Source organism: Oenanthe melanoleuca, chromosome 26, assembly GCF_029582105.1.
Source record: "Oenanthe melanoleuca isolate GR-GAL-2019-014 chromosome 26, OMel1.0, whole genome shotgun sequence".
NCBI classification, from domain to species: Eukaryota; Metazoa; Chordata; class Aves; order Passeriformes; family Muscicapidae; genus Oenanthe; species Oenanthe melanoleuca.
The window spans coordinates 3,239,820-3,262,123 of NC_079359.1; the positions used below are offsets into that span (position 1 = coordinate 3,239,820).

General features: G+C 49.1%; 1 protein-coding gene across 9 annotated transcripts in view; it reads left to right on the forward strand.

The window, feature by feature from the left end:
* Nucleotides 1-22,304, forward strand: part of ANKS1A (ankyrin repeat and sterile alpha motif domain containing 1A) — a 76,495-nt gene that overhangs the window by 8,774 nt on the left and 45,417 nt on the right. For 6 of the 9 annotated variants that reach the window (XM_056511710.1, XM_056511711.1, XM_056511712.1 and 3 more), the window contains exons 2-10: nucleotides 8,327-8,407; nucleotides 9,125-9,281; nucleotides 11,086-11,148; nucleotides 15,588-15,884; nucleotides 16,449-16,524; nucleotides 16,804-16,905; nucleotides 18,116-18,211; nucleotides 18,296-18,492; nucleotides 19,906-19,998. In XM_056511710.1, the coding sequence (XP_056367685.1) occupies nucleotides 8,327-8,407; nucleotides 9,125-9,281; nucleotides 11,086-11,148; nucleotides 15,588-15,884; nucleotides 16,449-16,524; nucleotides 16,804-16,905; nucleotides 18,116-18,211; nucleotides 18,296-18,492; nucleotides 19,906-19,998 (1,162 nt within the window). The remainder of the gene's footprint in view (nucleotides 1-8,326; nucleotides 8,408-9,124; nucleotides 9,282-11,085; nucleotides 11,149-15,587; nucleotides 15,885-16,448; nucleotides 16,525-16,803; nucleotides 16,906-18,115; nucleotides 18,212-18,295; nucleotides 18,493-19,905; nucleotides 19,999-22,304) is intronic. The other 3 variants (XM_056511713.1, XM_056511718.1, XM_056511719.1) reach the window with 1 other exon arrangement.

A 22,304-nucleotide genomic window follows, 5' to 3' on the forward strand; every position in this document is an offset into this window, starting at 1 on the left:
CAGTCACAGGAACCCTGAAATAGTTTGAAGTAATGGAGAGTTTTATCCTGCATATATTTAGGAGTCTGACTGGCATATGTACATTCCTTCTGTACATTAAAAATGTCAGGCTGGGAAGGGCTCTGCTGCTGAAAGCAGCTTCTGGCTGGGAGAGCTCTATTGAACTGAGAAAAGGCTCAGAGCTGGGTCTGTTATTCTCCCAGAGAAGTGGGAAGAAATATTTCAAGGGGTTTGGAATATCTTATGTTGTAAATGTTCCCCAAAGAAGGATTTTTTTTTTTTTTTCTGGTGAGGAAAAAAAGCTGTTTGAAGTTGTCATTGTAGGGAGAGTCAGAGCTGGCATTTGGGTGAAACCAGGACTGGAAGCTGCAGATCCACCATGAAATATGTGGGAACGTCTCTGTTTTCTGCCTGTTCTGTTTTTGGTTCAGTTTTCCAGCATTAGGAGTGGGTGCAGCTGCCTGTGGCAGCTCCTGGGGAGTCTCCCTGCCCTCCCCCAGGGCTCTGGGAGCAGGGCAGGACCTCACACTCCATCCCTCTGTTTGACTGCCTGGCTCATGCTCTCAGCTCTCAGCACTCCGTGTTTTTCAGCTCTAGCCTTATCTCTGTACAGATAGCACAGACAAGTAATGACAACTTCTAGGAGCTATCTCGGGATTCGGGAATAATTTCCTGCCTTGGCCATTCACTCCAGTTCCTGCTCTCTGACAGACTGGATTTCAAGGATGCCTCTGGAGTAAAAGGATGTCCTTTATGATTTCTATCCTTCTTTTCCTGAGCTTTTCCTTAGGAACTGTTGTCTAAGGCTTTCTCTGCCTGTGCAGCATCCAGGAAGAAGCAGAGCTGATGACAGAGCTCTGTGGCTGCTCAGGTGTGTCCCCCATGTTCCCATCTAAGCCACCATGGGGTCTCTTTGCCCTCCTCCTCTCGCTGTCTTTGCTCTCTCCTTTCCCTGTCACTTGTTCTTTGGACACTCAATTAAAAAGCTCATCAAGAAGGAATGTCTCTGGAGTCAGTGGTATGTCGGTGCCTTGTTTGTGTCCCGAACTGTTGCCAGTTAATCTCTCCTCTCTGTGTCTTTCTTTAGCCCTCAGGGACTCCTGGTTAAGCTGGAGCTGGGATTGATACAGGCTTAAATGGAGCCATGTGGGTGAGCGGCTGGGCTGCTGGTGTGGGCTGTGTTCAAGGGTAAAGTGTGCTCTAAACGCTTCAGTGGAAGCTTTGTTGTGGCTCTGAATTCTCCAGTCCCTTGTCCCCTTCCTCGAGGGCCTTGCCTCTCATCCTGTCATTCTGCTGTTTGCTATCACAGCCACTCATTTCCTTTTCACTGCAGCACCGTGATCTCCTGCCTGTGCTGATGTCCTGGGCTGCAGCCCAGGGGTCCCTCCCAGCATCCTGGGGTCTCCCCATGTTCACAGAACTGAGCACTGCAGTGCCAGCACCGATTCAGAGTCCTCATGTCACTGATCTGGGCAATGTCACCGGGGAAGGGGGATGTCGTGCGAATCTCTGTCTCACTGGTTTCAGTCTCCCTAAGGCAAAAGTGCACTCTGTGTGCAGTTGTTGGTACAAAATAATTGCATTTGCTTTTTTAATTGCTGTAGGGAAGGGGTAATTCGGTTCCTGAATCTCTGTCTCTGCTTGACTTGGCCTATTTACCTGCTTTTCATCTGCCCCAGGTCAGACACGTCGTTGTTCAGTGTTCAGGCGTCAGGGCTGGGCAGCAGCCAGGCTGAAAGGGATGTGAGCAGGATTTGGGAAGGGGTGGGCAGCAGCCAGGCTGAAAGGGATGTGAGCAGGATTTGGGAAAGGGTGGGCAGCAGCCAGGCTGAAAGGGATGTGAGCAGGATTTGGGAAGGGGTGGGCAGCAGCCAGGCTGAGAGGGACATGAGTGTGGGTGACATGACACAAAGAGCAGGGCGAGTGCCCAGGAAGAGGCTGTGGTGGCCCAGAGGAGCACTGGAGCATGGCTGGCTGGGCTGAGCAGGCAGACCTTGAGAAGTCTTTTAGTGCTGAGACAGGGAGAACATGGGGTGGTTTATTGTCTGTAGAGAGGTCTGATACTTCACCAGGAGGAGGATATCCATGTTCAAATGAAGTATCACTATCCCTATACCCTTCTAAGTACAAGGTGCTAGAAATCCCAAATTACCACTAAGATGTGTATTGGATCAGATCCCTGTGGGTCCTAGAAACAAACATTAACTTTTAGGTGTTCTGATCCCATTGATGCAATCTGACAGTGAGCAGAGGGTGACACATTTTCTGCCATCCCAAAACACTTAATTGACACGTCCATCTCAGGCAGGAGCACTGGCAGGCAAGGGAGGGCATGTGCTCTACCACAATTTTTTCTGCACAAGTTCCTTTTGATGACATTTTTACTCCAAGCTCAGAGCTTTGTGCCTGAAAGGGAAGGGAGCAGTGCAGATGGACACGTTGGGCTCCAGACACGATGCTCCATTGCTGTTGGCTGGCTGACATGTCCCATGGGATTCTGCAGCTTGTTAAATCATCTCACAAAGGAGAAGGGGGAGGGAAAGCCCGGTGAGAGGTTGCCAGCTGTAGCCAGCTCAGTGCTGCAGCATCAGCTGCTTGGTGGTTTTGATCAGGAATTTGTGGCTGCCCAGGATTTCCTTCTATTTCTCTGGAAGTGCTCAATGAAAGTGTGGCACCTTTCTAAGGAATTGTACTTCAGTGGAACCCCCCAGCCTGCACCATCTACATATCTTGCTAATTTTCCCTGCATCTTATTTATTTTTTAAATACTGTCTTTTCTTCCACTTAGTGCATTTTCTCCAGTGCTGTGGGAGCAGAGCTGAGCTGCAAATGCAGAGTGGGGAATGTTTACCTGAGCAGTGCTCTGGTTCCTGTTTGAAGTTCCGGGATATTGGTTTATGGCATTGATAATGCTGCTCAGTTCACTGAATTTCTGCAGGAATGTTTTGGTTCCTTTTGCTCCTATTCCTCAAAATCCCATCTAGTTAGATGCAAAAGAAGGGAACAGAACATAAAATCAGTGTTCAGTAAACCTCGGTGAGAGGTTTGTCAGCATTTGGCAAATGTCAAATCTCTGTTCTCCTTTAGGGGTGACTTTCCCAGCTTGAATGAGCCCAGACTTCATGTCAAACCCTCTCATCTCCATGCTGGGTGGCTGCCTTCCCATTTTCCCTGCTCTTCCCCTGCCACCATGCTGCCTCTGGCCAGGGTGTGGACAGGAGGATGCTCCTGCTGCCACACACATCAGACCCCAGAGCTCCTGGACTCCTCCCAGAGACCCTGCTTGGCTTTCTCTGGCTTGATGGCTGACCCTTTTTGCACTTCTCACAGCAAAGCTTGTTTGGCTCTTGCCCTGAGGTCAGAGCCAGTGTTGGAGCCTGTGTTGTGAGGCTGCTCCTGCTCCGTGGCCTGTCATCAGCTGGGAATGCTCCTTAATGGGAGCAGGTTGCAGAGTGCCTGTAATGCTTTTAAGAATAAAGAGCAGCATATGCACTCAAACCAGACCTATATTTTTCCTGTCCTGCAGCTCTTTATTTGCCCCTGCTCGGAGGGATTCTCTGATGTAGCACACACTGCACGCCTGACCCAGCCTTTCTGTCCCCACTGCCATCCCCCACCATACATTAAGTTTAAATAAATGCATTTTCACTGCCAGGAGCCATTCATAAGGCATGGGCTGGCCTCTTCCTAATGGGGGATTTTAGCTTAGGTGGACACATTTCTATTAGTGATGGCAACCCTGTCTAGTTCCTTTCTAGTGTGAGCTGCAAGCCCAGGAGTTAAATGTGTGTCTGTCATGGGTCTGTGCTGACCCAAAACAGCCTCCCCTGGAAATGAGGAGTGGGAGATAGTGGACTGGTCCTGAGGGAAGGAGATGAGCTCACCTTCTGCCTCCCAATTCCTGAACTGATCCTTCACAGGCAGCTGTCACTTTGCAAACCCATGCAGGTTTCCTGCTCCTGGCCACCCACTGCACCTGAGGAACGAAGGGCTCTGCTCCTTTCCACGGGAGAAGGGATCATTTGGCCATCAGAGGATTGGTTGCTGCACAGTGTTGCTCCACTAGTGGAAATGCTGGTTTCTCACAGTTCCCTGTTGACCTTACACTGTCTGAACTGTCTGCAGTTGTTGGGCAATGAGGCTGGAGCTGTTGGCAATTGTTGAGAGCTGTTGCTTCACTCAGAATGAGTTGGTGAATTGGGAGCTTGAGGTCTGGCTCTGTGCAGAGGGCCAGGCGTGGCTCTGACTGCTGCACTGTGTCAGTCAAAGTGGACTGAACCCGAGGGTTTTCACTGGATTCCCTGGTCAGTGGCTCTGCTGGATGTGGGTCTGATTACAGAGCCCAGGCTCAGCAGCTCTTGCTCTGGCTTTGGTGTTGTGTGATGTCACCTGGGTCACTTCTGTGTGTCTTGCCTTTATTTTGGTCCTTGCTTTTCCCTGTCCATCCTGGCATCTTATACTTGAGCTCGTGGTCCCTTGACTTTGAGGAAAATCTACCCACTTTTCTTACAGCAAATTAAAATCTGGGCCAAGAAGTTTAGGAGTGTAGAAGTGGAAGCTTGTGGCTTGGCTTCCTCTTCAGCCACTCCAACATCTGGAGTCTGACCAGGTGTTCCCCTTGGCAAAACCTGCCAGGAGGGGCTGGGAGTCCCTTGCCCCAGCAGTATTCTACTTTAATCTCCTCCAGCCTTGCATCAGCCATTTGTTTGTAAAAGCTGTTGTAGTGTCTGGTGGTTGGGGTGTGTAAGAAGTGAGGTCCCTACTCTGTTGGGAATCTCACTGTGCCAAACCCTGCCTGCTGGCCTGGTGGCTGCAGCAGTGCCTCCCTCACACTTCAGAAAAACATGAGCAGCTCCCTAACCCTGAGGCCTTGCCCAAAGCCTTTGGGTTGTTTGTGTTCCCTCTGTAAGCAGGAAATACATAGCTGGGGTGTGTGACTGACCTGCTGTGGTGGCCTCTGGGCAATGGACTCGAGGGGATCCTCCTCCAGCCCCTCGCTTGCCCTCCTGACACTTTGTCTCTGAGGCTTTGAGTGAAGTACACAAACAACTGGGGCCAGAGCTCAGCTGCTTTAAACTTCCTGGTGCCTTTGGGCCAAGCCACCCGTGTTTGCTGGTGTTTCACTGTGCTTTTTGTCTTTGGTGTTGTGTGTGTAAACACAGGGGGTCCAAGGGCCTGAGCTCTCCTGGTGCTTCCTTAACCCATGTCAGTGAGACCAGAGGCTGGCCCCAAAGATTCATCATTTGAGCTGAAAACACCACGTTATTCTCTGTTGGCCCTGCTTTAGCTTCTTGCCTGGGGTGGTTTTGTGAGCAGAGTTACTACTGCAGTTGAGAAGAATGAAATGGAAAAGGAAGAGGACAAATGTGGTCCTGTTTAAAGGTACTTTGGGGTTTTTACTGTGACCTAAAGCATGTGCTTTATTCAGCAGTTTTCACAAGCAGGAAGCTTTATTTAAGGCCTACAGCACTTGCTGAATCATGGAGCAAGAGAAAACTGAGCACAAGAAATAGTTTAAAAGGAGCAGATTTTGCTGTTTTCAGAGTTTTCCTGATGTCCTCAACATTCAGTCTTAGTTGTCTTAAGCAGATGACATCAGGAGCATCTTCAGATGCAGCAAAGGCAAGTGAGACCTGGGTAATCCTTTGAGAACAGAGACCACAGGGTAAAAGCAACCCCCCTCTTTGATGTGAAGGGGTTTTGGGGGATTGGGGAGAAAAGAAATCAAACAGCAGCAGTGGTCAAATTGGCTCCAGACCTTTACTGGGGACTTGTATTTTACAGCATTCTGCTGCCTGTGCTAGGATTTCTCTTTAATCAGAAACAGCCCAAAGTCACAGAGAGTTCTGGGCTTTGTGCTCTGCTTTTCTCAGCACCCTGTTTCCATATCTCAGGAGAATTGCGTGGCCTTTCTGGCAGAGCTGAAGAGGAAGAGGAGGAAAGGGAGTGATGTTCTTCACTGCAGTCCCCACATCTGAATATAAATAGTTGTCCTCTTGGATCCTTTCAGTCTGATCTTATGGGGTGATTTGACCTTTCTTTGATAAAAGCTTTCTTTATTTGCAGGAATAAAAAGGCAAAGGGGAGGAGAGGACACAGCAGATTTTTTTTTTTTTTTAAATATCTTTAGATCCTGGCAGTTGGTTTCTGCAGCACCCAGCGCTCACTGCTGGGCCCGCTCCCTCCTGGGCTCCAGCTTTTCTGCTCCTTTGAACTCATTAAACAAACTTTGCATTTTACTCTAAAGCATTGACCTGAGGATTTCTAAGGAAATGTTTTATCGTGGGGACACCACGCTCCAGTGGGGACAGATGCCTTAGGCTCCAGTCCCCAGCCCTGCCCACTGCACCACTGACCCTGGTTTTCCTTGTTTCATAACTTCAGCTGAAAGAAACATTTGTGTTAATTGCTGCTGGTTTTTCATGTGTTCACCCTCAAGCAGTTTGAGCTCAGCTTCCAAACACAGCTCAGTTTAATGTGTAAAACCACCAGACTGGCACTGCCCAGGTTACAGCCCAAGCAAAGGCAGCACAGGTGCAATGTTACAACTGCTCTAGACTGCACACAAGGCTTTCTGGCACTAGTTCTAACCATTAATTGCCATGTTAAATCCAGCAGTAAATTATTTGGACAACCACACTGCAAGAGCCCACTGCCAGGAACTAACCAGAGCTGAGTGCTACTCAGTCCCCTTCATGCTTCAGGACTGCAGAGCTGGATCAGGCAGGAAACTCCCACACACTCTGAGTGAGGTTTTTGGTGTCTCACTGACCTTCTGGATGTAGTTTTAAGCCATCATCCTGTGAACAGTGTTGTCAGCTGGAGGTGCAGTGCACGTGTGTATTGATCTGCATCTGCATGTGTGTATCCTCCAGGAGCACAGGATGGTGTGTGGCATGCAGGATGCCTCAGGATAAGCCTCTGATCCTTTGCAAATTGGATTTTGTGGCTCACTTGCCTGTCCTCTTGGATAAAGTTTCCCCGAAGCTGCCTCTCCTCTAGCAGAGCTCGGGTCTGTCTCTGGACTCCAGAGCCTTTTGTAATGCTCTGCAGATTAGGAGTCACTTGGAAGGGACAGGGACAGACTTTCCATTTCCCACTGAAACATACTCCAGAGTGAGCCTGCTGCTGCTTCATTCCCTTCTGGAGTTCCACTCGATCTGCATGAAGCTCCTGTTGGTTTGGTTTGGTCCTTTCCTGCTGTGTGGCCCTGAGGTGCTCCTGGCTAGCAGCCCCCCAGTGATGGCTGCTCTTTTAGAAAGCCTCTGGGCCACGGGAGTCGTTGTAATTTCATGCTGAGGAGGAAATGGATTGCTCAGAGAAGGCCAGCTTCAAACAGAGCCACAGCTGGCTGATTTTAAACCATTTCAGCTGGGAATCAGAGGGTGCTGTTAAGTTTTACCCCCAAAGAAAACAAAGCAGGAAAATGCACCGCTTAGCACAAGTGGGATTGTCAGGGCTTGTAATAAGCCCCGTGTAATTCCTAAGAGGATAGTGTGTAAAACAGGCCAGCACACATAGATGATGGGTTGTACTGGAGAAGACCATTGTCAGGAAAGCTGAACAGTTCCAGTTTGCTTATAGGGATGTACTGGTTTGAGTTTCATGCCTGTTTCTGGGAGAGGATGGTGGCCCTGGTGAGGGACAGCAGGCACCACACTTTTCACAGTGAGCTCAGGAGCAGCACTGGCCTCTTACTTGTGCCCTTCTGCACTGATGTGAACAGGACACCCTGCAGGGGTTGGGGAAGAGTAATCCTTGCCAGGGTTAATACTTAAATCTGTACTGCTTGACTTTTGAGCAAGGGAGGGAAGTTAATGCTCTCAGAAGTGCTGCAAGACCACCTACTCTTTGGTGCAGACTGCCAGCAGCTGACAGATGGAAGTGATTTTAGGACAGTGAGAAGTCAATGTGGAATCACAGGGGTGACCAAGAGCAGACTCTGTATCCCACAGTCTTTGACTTACACCCACCCCTTGTGACTCTTGCTGTGGAGAAGGAAGTTTCCCAGAGCCATCAGAATTCTTCAGTGGGGTGTGAATTAGCAGTGGGTCGATGGTTTGCTGTCTCTTGTGGCTCAGTCTAATAGACTCATGTTCCTCTGAAGATGATTTTTTGCATGGCTGAAGAATGTGTGGCAGTGGGAGCTCTGATTGGAAAGCAGGAGGGTGAGGTGAGGCAGAGGAGTGATTCCATGTGCTGGCACACTGACCCCTCTGCTCTGTGTGGCTGCCCCTGACCTCAGCTGTCAAAGATGGGTGAGAGCTGTGCTGGCCCTGCCCTTGCCCTGTCCTTAAGTGTTCCCTGTCTGGTTTTTGTCTTGCAGCATCTGGAGGGGGCCGAACGTGAACTGTGTTGACAGTACTGGATACACGCCGCTGCACCACGCTGCTCTGAACGGCCACAAGTGAGTGTTCCCGTGCCCGGGGGCGCAGGGGGTGGATGCTTTGTGCTTCCCTGGCCACCGTTGTGTGGCTCATTCACAAGCTGAGGCACTGGTGCAGCACTACTCCATCTTCAGGGGAAGTGGAGAATGTCACTGCTTTGGCTGATGTGTGATCCTGCATCTCCAAACGCTGAGGTTTTCAAACACCCTTTTATTTCTAAGCGGTTTGGATAAGCTGTAACACCATGTGAAAGGGGCTCCCCTGGGGACAGTCCCTACAGTCCCAGTCTTTCTGGTGTCCAGGGTGGGCTGGGTCTGCACCACTTTACAGTTGCCTTGTGTGCATATCACTTTTTAAAGTAACTTCAGTGTGGTAACTTTAGACCTCATTTTGCTCAGTGCTGCCTGAGATACTAAGAAATCAAATAGAGTTAAAATCTTTATTCACCCTCATTGTGCTGGTGCGGTTCACTTTGCAGCAGAGGCTTGTGGCTGATTTCAGCCCCTGTTCAGCTCCATTAGATTGGAGTTAATGTAGATCTTCCCTGAGCTCATCTTGGCAATATTATTTTTTTTTTATTTCCTTTGGCAGCATTTAGTAGGAACACTTAAAAATCACATTTCAAGAGGCTCTCTGAAACACTCCTGTTCAGATTAACTTCTTGTTCAGTACTTGCCTCAGAATGTGATCTGTGGAGCAAGGACTGAATGTCTCACTGAAGTTCCCATCTCTTGCAGGGATGTTGTGGAAGTTCTGCTGAGGAACGACGCGCTCACCAACGTGGCAGACTGTAAGGGCTGTTACCCCCTGCACTTGGCAGCCTGGAAGGGAGATGCTGACATAGTGAAACTCCTCATTCACCAGGGCCCTTCACACACCAAAGTGAATGAGCAGGTCTGCCTGATTTTCTCTAATGTGTCATTGAATCACTTCCCTGGCATGGAGAGAGACTCCTTCAGCTGACTCCTGACCCTTCCCAACCCTGTAGCAGTGGTTGTAAGGTGCTAATTGCTGATGGGATAAGAGGGGCATTGCCTAAAGCAATACATTCAGTTCTGAGTTAGTGGTAGGATGAAAAGATATTTAAGTTTTATAGAAAGACACATAAATATGAGAACTGCTCAACACTTAGGAAGTGGTCTCCTGCTTCTGGGCTTCTAAAACTAACCCACAGTTTTCCTTTCAGCTGCTGGATAGCTGAGCAGGTTTCTAGTTGTGCGAAGGATCCATTGGCTCCCTCCTTTGGGAACTAATCCAAGCAGCTTTGTTCAGTCTCTTTGGCCGTGCTCTCTTAGCTGCTCTCCTGGCTTGTCTTTGGCACTTACTCCAGTTCACTAATTTGTAAATTCTAAGAGAATTTTAACACCACTTGCCCCCAGAGAAATCCATAGCTTAATCTTAAAGAATTATATTTGATATCAGTCAAGAAAAGAAAGCCTCTTGGATTTGTTCCTTTTGTCAAGCTGATGGTTTTGGTCTGGGGTGCAGAGGGAGTGAGGGGTACCAGACAGCTCTGTCCACTGCAGAGGGCTGGCTCCTGTGGAACTGCCCTGTGGGCATCAGAGATATCTTAAATTCCAGGGAACTTCTGAAATGCTACTGCAGGAAGGCCCAAATATTCCTGTTGTGGCAGAGTTTTGTTTACAGGAACTGGTTTCAGGAGTGAGGCCAGCTGAGTGCTGAGCTGCCCCTCCTGGGTGAGTCTAGCAGGCACAGAGTGACAGGCCCCAGGCAGGTAAAGCTGCAGTGGGCCGTGGTTGTCCTGTCCCTAAGGCAGGAGCATCTGATGTCCCTGTGAATCAACTCCCAAACCACTCAGGTGTTCTTTCAGGAGGAAAGGAATGAACCAAAATAGGTTTTTGCCTGCCTTGGTGCCAGCAGGCTGAACCTGGACATTCATTCCAGAGGTAATTCCCAGGTAGGTCAGATACCCCTGGCCTGAGTCCAGCTCACAGTCAAGGTGAGCAGCTGGGGGTCCCTGGTGTTGATTTGCTCCATGGTCGTTTTACAGAAGCTGGGGAGCAAAGTTTTCAGAGGCAGGTTTAGGAGTCCCAGTTCTTTTTTGTGGGGACCCAAGTGCCACACTGAGGTTTCCCAGGAAGGGTAACTCGATGCACCAGGCTGCCTCAGGGATAAATGCTGCTAAAACAGCATGGAATGAAAAATCTGTAGTGCAACTGTCTGTCATTCCCCCAGTGAGCAGGAATAATGAGGAGTGTGTGTTCTGATGTCTCTGGTGACAGTTTTCCAGTTTGAGGCTGTGGTTAATCATGTCTCTAGGCACAACTGCAGGCACTTAGTCTGGTTACAGGCTTAAGTGCAGGTAACCCTTTTCAGTCAACCTGACAAGAATTGAGTGAGAGCCTGTAGTATAAATATTCTGCCCTGAATAGGGCATCTAGAGGGGTGATCTTTGCAAAAGATCCAGAGCTTAGTATGATCCTTGCAGGTAATGTTTCATTAATGTCTGTTTAGTAGGAACCCTGTGAAATGAGAGAGGTCAGCTGAGGAAACTGTGCTTGGAGCCTGCTCCAGGTTACAGCAATCCCAGCTGGAATGGCTTTTGCTGGCCATGGCTCTGACTGGAACAAGATGCTGTGTCCTGGCCTTCCACCCCTTGGAGTCACCCATTGCTTTGTTGCTGTATCTCACCCATTTCATTATCACATTTTTTTCTTTTTCCTCTTCCTTTTTGTAGAATGCTCTTGAGATCAAAGAACTCAAAAAGTACGGCCCCTTTGACCCATATATCAATGCCAAGGTGTGTACTTTGCTGTCAGCATTTCACTGCATCATCACTCCAAGCTGCACTCGCGTGCTTCCAGGTGCAATAATACCTGTTCACTTTGCAGCTGCTTGGGGGAAAGGAAAATGGGACCATTGATTTACTGTGGGTTTCTCTCTTCAAAGCAGTTATAGAAACATAATTAAAGGAAAGCTTTTCCTTACTTTCCTGGGGGCTCCTTCCTTGCTTAGCCTTGTAGGACTCGCAGTGATGGTCAGTTTGCTTGATTGGGCTGGATGACTTCCCAAAGGTAAAGTTACTTCAATTAAATGTTCTAGGTTTTGTTTCATGTGCTATGTTGCTGATAAATGCAAAGAGAAGGAATTTTTTTCCCCCTTGCTTAACCATGGTTGCATTTTCTCTGTGGGCTGTTTGGAGTGAATTTTTATGCCTTTTCTCCTACCAAATGCATTATGCTCTGTGTGTTGTTTGAATGGACAGTTAATTCCTGTGGTGGTGGGGAGAAGGAAGGGTAGTGATGTTCCTGCCTCCCTTCCCAAGTCTTCTATGTCCTGCTTATTACATCAGTCTCTCTTTTGATGTTCAGTCTGTGGTGTTATTTGACCCTTCAGCCCTGGTCTCCTGTTCCTGTTTTCTGGCCTGTTTTGCTCCTCTCTTGTTTTTAGTTGTTTTGAGCTACAAAGGAAACAACATCAGATTGCGCAATGTGCTGAGACTGAGCTGTTGAAGAAGCAGATCAAATTCCTGGTGGTGGTTTCTCAGACATAATTTTTCAGTTTTATTTCTAGTGAATCTGCAAGCCAGGGGCTGGCAAACAATCTGTTGCTCTGTCCTGAGACGCCTCTGCCATGAGCCACCATGCCACAGCTGCTTCCAGCCAGTTATTTGGGATCCAGCCATCCATGGCAGATTTTTGTCTGTAGTTTTCCTCTGCTTGGTCTGCTGGACCTTAGAAACACACATCCAGAGCTCCTGTGCTTGCTGGGAGTTAGGTGTGGTTTGGCAGAGCCCTGTTTCAGGGTCACCAGTGCCCACCCTCTTAGCACAAATGCCTTCCCGTGAAGCTCATCCGAATCACGGATTTTTGCAAAATTACAGGTGGGAATTTTATACCTTTGTCTTCTGTGAAAACATCTTAGTTGAGCAGTTCAGTTGCCTGAAACAAGATTCCTAAAACATTGTCAATAACCAAGTAAAATCTTACACACCCCAGTATTGGGATGTTGAATGAAGAAGGAATGTAAAGATGGAATATCCAGGGAGTTCCCTTTTCTTGTGAATTTTTGTTTACAGAGTCTGCTGATTAGAGTTTTATACTGGAGAAGTGCATTATTTAAAGCCTCAGTTCAGTGTTTACAATGCCTGAGGTGCTCTCTAGAGCAAGATGAGATTTTGAGAATCTTTGGTTTTAAAGAGAGAAATGATTTGCACACAGTTGTTAGGTTCATCACAGGTTCTGAGCAGCTTTGCACCAGTTCCTGGCCTGGTGTGATGAAGAGCATATGGAGTTGTACCTGTCACACAGACTCTGGTGTTTTCTCAGGAGCAGCCAAGCAGCAGTTTGTCAGTAGGGCAGGACTCTTTTGGACACTCAAACTCTGCCAAAAATCCTACCAAGGAATCTTAGAAGTAGGGTGGGTGGGACTGAAGAGCTTGTAGCCACTTTCCCCAACCCTGGGGCAGGATCAAGTCTCCTTCCACCATTCCTGACCAGGGTTTGCCCACCAATTTCTCAAAAATCACAGAGAGGGACAACTCTGTGGCTTTTCTTTGGCAATTTATTCAACCCTTCAGATCTTTGCAGGCCAGAGAACTTTCCCTTATTTAAACCAAGTCTCCATCTGCTCAGTCAGAGCCATCTCACACTATGTTGGGATCAGGGGGTGCCGAATGGACATAGCACTTGAAGGGGCTGTGGATTCTCCACTTGAGTATGGGATGAGGAGGAGCAGGTCTGTGTGGTGAGTGGTGTCCCATCACCAGGGCTTGAAACCTTTGCTGGAGCTCATAAGAAAGCAGAGCCATCCCTGCTTGTGTCCTATTTGGGCTCTGCTGATGGGCATTGCTCCCAGAGCTTCTATTCCAGCTGAGAGCTGGGGGGATGCAAGGATTCCTGCAGGAATGCAGCCCCTAGGCCTTCCTCAGTTCTCTATTTTTCTAAGTAGTTCTGAAATTTGAAGCCATGTGCCTTCTGGCTGCTGGAATGGAATTTTCCTTTTCCATCTCTGATACATCTGTAGATCCAAGCACTCCTCACTGCTCTGGTTTGTGCCTGGAGAGGTGATGCAGGAAGGGAGCAAACTCCCTTGCCTGGAAGAACTGTAATATTTTTGGCTGCTCAAAACTCTCCCAAAATGGAGGCAATAAAGACTCAGGCAGTAGTGGGAGTTTCCACTGCACAGTCTGGAATTGGGAGAGACTTGCTGTGATGATTCAGGGGAGTTTTACAGCCTGGTGATCTCTGCTGCAGGAGGAAAGTCTGGGGATTTTGCCTCCAGCATTGGAGCCCCAATCTACTTAGGGAAAATTGGACTGAATTGCAGGGAAGATGAGGGAAGTCTCCAACAATTAAGTTTTTAAACGATGTTGTGTTCCCATTTCTGAGCCCTCAGGCAGGTGCTTGGAGCTGCTGCTTGCTTTAAAGCCTCCTGAGGGATACATACCCTATGCTAGGGAGAAAGGAGAGGGGGCAGTCTTAGCCAAGGAAATCCCCAGGGCTGGCCTGGCATGAGCAGTGTGTGCCCCACAGCTCTGGGGCAGGGACCTGCTGCTCACAGAGGCTGGGGTCATCCCTCCCATCCCATTTGTCTTTCCACAAAGCCTGGCAGCAGGATCCCTCATGCCATGGGGCAGGCTGAGAGCCTGGGCCCAGCTCTCATGGGGTCTCTGATTCCTGCCAAACAGGAATAATGGGATTTGCCAACCCTGTAAAGTCCCAACAGCAGCAGTGTGAGCTGACAGGCAGGAGTGAGCTCTGATGTTCTCTACTCTGTCCCCTCTCACTTTTTGTATATTTTTTGTGCAGATTTCTGTATCCTGCAGTACCCTCTGTCCACGTGTATGTGCCTCCCCCAGGATAGAGCCTGTTTGATTTGGACCTTCTGTGCTGGCACTGATGCTTTTCCCCCGTTTGCCCCCTCCCCTGCATGTGCCTGATTCTGCCTCCTTCCCTTCTCTGCCCTGCAAACTGCAGCTGTGGGAGCCTCCCCCAGCTCCTGCTCCCCTCCTGCTCTGCCTGTGGCTGAGAAGTGATGCAAAAGCCAGGTACAAACAGCTGGGGGATTGACAGGGCTCCTGTGAGCCTGAGAGTGACCAAACACCTCAGCAGGATCCGAGTGCTCATGCAGCCTCACGAGTTTGTGCAAAATCCTGAGCAGCATCCCAGGGCATGTGTGTGCTCTCACAGCAAGCAGGCAGGGATCAAATTCCCTTCTGCAGTGGTGCTGCTGCCTCCAGCAGGACAAAAACATTCTGTATATTTTATTGGAAATGTTGTTAAAATGACAAATTCAATCACGATTCTTTCAGTTGAAGAGTGTAACTTTTTATATTAAATATTTTTGTGGTTATATTGTCAGATAGTTGTTCTAAAGTGCTTAAAGCAGAATCTCTCTATGGATGACACACAGTAGTGAAACTAGAAACTTGAGAGGAACTTAATTTGAGAAAAGGCTCTGTTAGATCTGGCCACATTCCTGTTTTGCACCTACACACGTGGGGTGTTGGACTGCTCGCCTTTGGGCTTTGCATTGCTGGTTCTTAGCCTGGCTGCTGCTGCACGCTCTGGTTTGGGTCTGGCTTCTAGCTGGGGGTGCTCCCTTGTCACTGAGACATTGCTTCCCTCAGCTGACCTGAGCCCTGGCTTGTTCCTGCGGTGGTGAAGTTGCACGGCTCTCTGGTTCACAGACTGCATGGGACTGGGTGCACCCGTTCTCTAAACAGCCAGAATTGCAGAGGTGGAATGACTCTTATAACCAGGATAAATAGGATTTGAAACAATTGAAGTTTACATCTAAAATTATACTGATGAAGCTCCAGCAAATAGAATTCACACAACAGGTTGTGTGTGTTTTATTTTTGCGGCACCCTGAAGTCTGGGATGCTGCCAAGATACCAGACTGCCTTCCCCAGGTACCAGCAGCATTAATGGGAATCTGGATACAGCTCAACATCCCTTAAACTTTAGCATGACCCTAGTGCTTGGAAAGTCCCTCTTTCCCACAGCTGAAGTTTTCTGGACGTCCCCAAAGCTGTGGCTGGGCCAATCAATGAGCTTGTGAGGGGATGCTAAGCACACAGGGAGACGGTGAAACATCATTGCTCAGCCTAGTTCACACTGGGCTCTCTGCTTCCCCACTGCTTTTTTTTTTTTTTTTTTTTTGGTCTTATTTTTACATTTAAACTTGAATGCTGGAGCGAGGCAGCCCTGACACGGTGCCGCCTGTGCCCCGCAGAACAACGACAACGAGACGGCGCTGCACTGCGCGGCCCAGCACGGCCACACCGAGGTGGTGAAGGTGCTGCTGGAGGAGCTCACCGACCCCACCATGCGCAACAACAAGTTCGAGACGCCCCTGGACCTGGCTGCTCTCTACGGGAGGCTGGAAGTGGTCAAGATGCTCTTGAACGCCCACCCCAACCTGCTCAGCTGCAACACCAAGAAACACACCCCGCTGCACCTGGCGGCCAGGAACGGTCACAAGGCAGTGGTGCACGTCCTCCTGGATGCTGGCATGGACAGCAACTACCAGGTACTGCTGTGTCTGAGCGGGGCTGGGCTGGTGGCTGGGGGTTGGAGGGCTCGCAGAAGCTGAGGAGAGCTTTGTGTTGTGCTTTGGGGTGGCTGGAGGAGGCTGCCCGGAGGGGCTGGGGTGCTGTGCATGCCTCACGCCTGCGCAGGGGCCGTGCCAAGCCCCAGACACGGAGGGAGGGACAGAAACACCCCCTGGCCGAAGCTGTTCTGCCCTGCAGTGCTGTGAGCTCTTGATAGGCAAACATGTCTCTTCCTATCAAGCCACTTGTGAATGTGCTGTTTTCACAGCAATGGCTTGTGTGTGGGTCTTGTTTTTCCTTGTCAGGACATGACCTCTTGCCAAGTGTAGAAGGCCCTTTGTTGGTGTCTCTGATGGAACCATCCCCGTTTTTCCCTCCTCAGCATTGTAATAACGCTGACAGTCCGTCCTCAGCTGTAGGTAGTGCTGCCCACACCTCGTGTACAGCACCGTGTATTTATTGCTTCTGTAACCCTCCCAGCCATGCCTCCCTCACCATTCCCTGCTGTCTGGCTTCATGCTATGTTTCCATTTAATTTGCAGACTGAGAAAGGCAGTGCTTTGCACGAAGCTGCTTTGTTTGGCAAGACAGATGTGGTACAAATATTGCTGGCTGCAGGTGAGAGAATGTTCCCCCTTTGAAGCACTAATGTGGTGATCCCTTCACCCAGAGCTTGAGGAAATCCCTTTCTAGTGCAGCAGGTTTCTCCATTCAGCTGTTGGAGCTCCTCGGAGCAGGATGTAGAAGTTGGCTCTTGGAGTTTGGCTTTAGATTTGTCTCTAGAGTGCCTTTTAGCTCCCCCAGTGATGATCACAAATGTGATTTGATGAAATACACCAGCCTGCACATAGTTAGACAATATTCTTGCTTTTGCCCTTTGTACCCCTGTGGCCACAGGTATTGATGTGAACATAAAGGATAACAGAGGCCTGACTGCTCTGGACATTGTGAGGGAGCTTCCTTCCCAGAAAAGCCAGCACATAGCAGCTCTCATTGAAGGTGGGTAATGCAACTCTGCCTCTGGGGAGGAGGGGAAAGTTTGGGGTGCTGATTGTGCTGGGGCAGGTACAGGATGTGCTTTTCTAGACCTGGAAAGTGCTGAAAGGAAAGCAGCTTCAGGCTCTGTTGGAAGAACCAGTGCAGAAATGCTGGGGTGAGCTTCTCCAGACCAAATGTTTGGAGGAGGACTTGGGGGGATTTAGGAAGATTAGCCCTTTGCTGAGGGAGTGTGGCGTGACTTTTGCAGTTTAAATGGGCTTAATTGAGCTTTGTTTAGCTCACTTTAGGAGTTAATTAAAATTAAGGATAGCCTAAATCTGCTTGCAGAATGCAAAGTAACAGCTTTAGAAATGGTTCTGGTGTAACTCCCCTTTATGTGTCTGTGTAAAATCGTTGGCAAATCGTTGTCCACAGATCTCACATCCTGCTCCTCGCCTAGTTGTGAGGCTTGGGCATGGAATTTGCAGATGAGATTTACAGAAAAGGCCTTGATTACTTGTGTTTTGTAAAGGAGCTTGGTCCATTGTGTCTGTCCAAATTCGGGAATGAAATGTGACATCTTGGCTAAATTCATACCTTGTAATTACGCTGTCTGCATTTCCTCTCAGCTGTGGGGAGGATCAGAAGCATTTGGAGCTGGGGTGTGTTACTCATGCTGAGCATTTGGGAGCTTTGCAGGTTCAAAGCACTTCTCAGACTTTTAACTAAGCTGTGCCTGTGAGGCTGGAATGTTTGAGTTTTATTCTGAAACTGAAGACAGAGATGGGCTTTAAAAACGAAGGTGTTCCAGATAAAGGCTGTTAGTTTTCCCTGGGAGGGAGCTGCTGTTGGATGTTACATCAGCAGAATGTTTCTGGCTTTGCCTCTGGTTGGGGGCTGCAGTTGGAATTGGTTTCTCTTGTTGTGACTCTCTTCAGTGATGGAGTTTGTGTCTACAACACGAATTTGCTGCATGGCTCTGTGTCCGTGCAGCAGCTTTGCAGCTTTCTGATTAAAGACTCTGAAAGTTCAAAGGAACATCCCTCCCTTTGTGCCTGTGATTAAAGAGACTGCAGGCTTCTATTTTGAGATCTTCAAGTTTTAATAATGTTATTTTTTTTTGGACACTTAATAAGCTGACAGTTGGCCTTCCACCCACGAGGGAGGAAGCTTGGAAGGGGACAGAAAGCCAGATTGACGTGAGCTGACCCTGTCCCCCACCCCCTTGCAGATTACACCGTTGGGAAGAAAAGTGCCAAAGCTGTGGAGAAATCTGCTCCAGCCCCGCTGGCTCCAGCCACCGACGCCTCGGGCCGAACGTCTCAGGGTGGGCATCACCTGCATCCCTCTCCCTGCCAGCACCCAGCTCAGGAGATCCAGTGACCATCCCATCTCTCTGTTCCCTCCACAGGTGATGTGGACAAAGCTGTCACAGAGCTGATCATCGATTTTGACGTGAACCCTGAAGAGGAGAGCCCGTATGAAGCTCTGTACAACGCCACGTCCTGCCACTCCCTGGACAGCCTGGCCAGCGGGAGATCGTCCGACCGGGAGTCTGTGAATAAGGAGGCTGAACCCACTGGCCTCAAAGCAGCTGGAGTCAGGCCTGTATGTATCTCACAGAGGGCTGACCTGCAGGGTCAGGTTTTGCAGCAGGCTACCCAAGCTTGAGTAAATCTTTAAATCCTTCCCTGACATTGATGAGAGCAGGCAGGTGTCTCTCCTTCCCTGCCCTAAAAGTAGCCATTTCTTCATTTCACTTTGTGTTGTATCCTTCTGTTTTCTGGCAGTGCACTGGTGCCAGTGAATCTTGGTCTGTCAGGAGATTACTTTTTGCAGAAGGGCTGGCTTCTTGTCCTTGAAATAGTTCTGGAAACTTTTATGGAGCATCTTCTCATGTCTCACTGCTTTACCAAAGCTAAGACTCTCAGGAAATTATCTGTAATAAACTGTTGGAGACTAGTTGGCAGTGGAAGGTTTTGGGGTTTTTTTTGTGTATTACTTGCAGAGCTCTGTAGAGGGTACTCCAGGCTTGACAAGGCAGTGCAGAGCTCCTGGAGCTGTCCCCAGAGAAGTCTTCCTCACCTTCTGTCAGCTGCATCTGCTGGCCTGGTAGCGATCGGCAGGAGCGCTGCTGTGGGCAGATGGGACACGGGCCCTGCAGTGCTGGGTCAGCTTCAGGCTCTGTGTTCTGCTTGGTTTTTCAAAGCCTGCTCTGTTGAGGCATATTTGGACAAAAGGCAGAGCAGCAGTGAACAATTAAACTGCTGGGGGCACAGTAACCATGGTTCCCCTCTGTGCAGAGAGGTGCAGCCTTTGGCTTGTGCTGAGAGCAAGCAGAATAGAAATGAGACAAAAGCTTTGGATGATGGACATTTTGGCCAGATCTCTCAGGTGTCCAGTACCAGGCAGTTGTGTGACTCATTAAATCTTGTCCTGTGCTGATGGTGTCTGGTGTGAAATGAGCTCAGTTCTGTCACAAGTAAGGAAAGGCAAGAGCAGTGAAAAGAGAGCAGGAAGAGGGAAATGCTGCAGTAGCTCGCTGGAGTTGGAGCAGAGCAGCTCTGCTGCTCCCTTTGCCATTAGATGGAGCTGTGACCAGGCAGGAGGTGGCCCCGGGATGTGCTCTAGCTCCAGCTGCCCAGTTGCAATCCTAGGATATCAGAGGAGAGCAGTACAGCATAGTTTCTTGATCCCTAGAGTTTTCCCCTATAAAAGATGCCTCTGGCATCAGTTTCACTAAGCCACAAGCCCTTTCTTCTAATCAGATCATTGCTCACTTCCCTGTGTAATGCTGTGGAGATACTGGTTTGGCTCTGAGTGAGACCAGCGTGAACAGATTGGTGTCCTGAGGAAGAGGAGGAGGAAAGGCAGCAGCCATTGCCCAGTTCTTTGCTGTTAGGGCTGAACTCCTCCTCCACCCAGATAATTTGGAGAGGTACTTGCTGCATCCAGAGCAGTGAGGACATAGAGCTGGTGGAGGCAGAAGGGGTGAGCTGACAGTGTGTGTCTCACCTGCAGAGAGAACGTCCTCCCCCACCAGCCAAGCCCCCACCTGATGAAGAGGAGGAGCAGCATGTGGAGAAGAAGACAGGCCACAGTGCTCCCAGTGAGGTACATGGGGCTGGCTCTGGGGTGTTTTTTGGGAGAGTGTTTTAAACATCAGTTTTAATAGTTTGGGAGGATCCAAGGATGCTGTTACCTCCTGTGCTCGTTGGGCTGTGAATGTGAAAAATTCCCTCACTCAGCATTGCTGCTGTCCCTTACCATGGGAACTTCCTTTGTCCGGTTCTTCCAGGGCACCTCAGAGTTGACCTTCAGCCTTACTTTCCTATTCTTGGCTGAGAATTCCCTTAGGAAGAGATTTTTCTGACCCACGTTGCAATGTGGACCATTGCCCACTAGTAATGATCCCACCACAGGCATCTTCAGTTGGACTGAAACACAGAGGGGGCTGTGAGTTCCTGCTTCCTCTGAGCTCCCAGCTGTGGAGGAGCTGCATGGGCTTGTGGCTCCCACTGACACGAGCAGGGGCTTGAATTCAGCTGAGGATCTGGCCCAGCATGTGTTAAAGCTGCCTTCTGCAGGGGTCAGTGCATGTGAGCTGCTTTCTGATGGAACTCAAGCTCTCCCATTTCATATTGTTGCTGCTGAGACTTCCTGTTTCTTGTCTTATTCACCTGCCTGTGAACCTCAGATGTAAGGACTGTCTGGGAGACACGTCAGTGGGAAACCACAAATGTGCCTTGGCAACTTCTGCTGACACCCAGGAAAACCTTCAAAGCAAATCCAAATCCTGTGGATTTCTGTGCTCTCCCAAAGGCAGTGGGTTGTGTCTGAAGCTCGTGGAGCTTGTGCCACCTCTGCTGTCAGAGCAGGCTCTGGTTCTGCCAGTGCTTTCTTTGAATGTACTGATCTGCTGGAGTTCTGCAAGGCATAAATGAGATCGGTTTTCTGGAGAGTGTCAAATACACGAGACACAGGTGAACGTGGCCTGCTGTGATAGAACTGACTGCAGAGAGGGAGTAAACTCTGAGCTGTGTGTGAGCAGGGAAACTGGGATGTGACATTGTGGACTGATCCCTGCCCTGCTGTTCAAATGCAGTGGGTGGTAGCCAGTCCTGTGCCTGCCTCTGGCAGAGGAGAGCTGGGCAGCAGGTCATGGAGTAATTGGGAAGCAGAACTTGTTTATGACAATAAACACGAGGGAGGGAAACGTGCCCTGACCGTTCCTGCTGAGCTTTCTTGCCATGTTTAATTACCAAACACCTGCTGTGTTGTCCTGTCTTTAATGGCTTTGGAAGCACAACCCATTTAAGGGAATCTTGCTGGCAAATGGCAGAGTGACTCTCTGGAGAGACCTTGATTTGTGACCAACTTCAGTGACAGAACTTACAGGCAGCATGTGTCTTTCTGGAAATGACCTTTTGGACATACTGATGAGGAGTTTGGGGCTGATCCTTTTACTTTGCTTGTTTCTCCTGGCCTGCTCTTTTTTCTGACTCTTGCCCATCTTTTATCACCTCAGAGCATGCTCTCCCTGGGCTGGGCAGGTGTGCACATGCTCTGGGAATGCTGTAAACATTGTGCTGCAACATCCCAATCTGCCACCCTCCAGCCCTGCTCTCCCATTGGAGCCAGGACACTTAGTCATTGAGTATTCTGGGCTTGGGCCAAACTCTAGTTTTCCAAGGTAGTCTTTTTATTCCTTGCCAAGCTGGGGCTATCAGTCAAAACAGATGAGTGTAAACAAGAAACTTCACTTTCATCACGGGAAAGCGTTGGTACAAACAGGCAAAGGAGCTGATTATTTGGAGGTGCTTGAGTGGTGCCTTTCACTATCTGCAGAAACCTTCTGGGTTTGGAGCTGAGTAGGATACTGCACTGTCAAATTAAACTTCAGTTCCAGTTGTTTACTGCTTGTGTCCGGAAGGGAAGTGCAGATCAAGGACAAGGCGCCACGTTGGCTCCAGGAGTTTGGTCTGCAGCTCTGGGGAGGGAGAAGAGAGGAAGAGATGAGTTACCCTTGAAAAAGTCTTTCAAAGTCCTCTGCTGTGGATTAAATACACCTTAAAGAGCATCCTCATTATTCACATCATCTTATTTTTGGGGTTTGCTAGCAATTAACATTTATACATGCAAACAACGTGACTGAGGAACTAAAAGCTGAATTGGAAAAAAGCTTTACATGGTGATGTTGCTCCTGGTTACAAAGCCCACAGAGCAAGCAGTGTTCTCCAGCAATGGTCTTCATTTTGAGTGAATTTAAACCTGGAACCCTATTTAGAGCTTGGAAGGATGAGAGATGGATAAAATCAAATGTCACAGGGCTGTGAAAGTTCACAGAGTAGAAACTGGGAACTGTGTGCTACTGGAGAGCTTCTGCCTTTGGTGCATTTAAAGAGGACAGCAGAGGAATC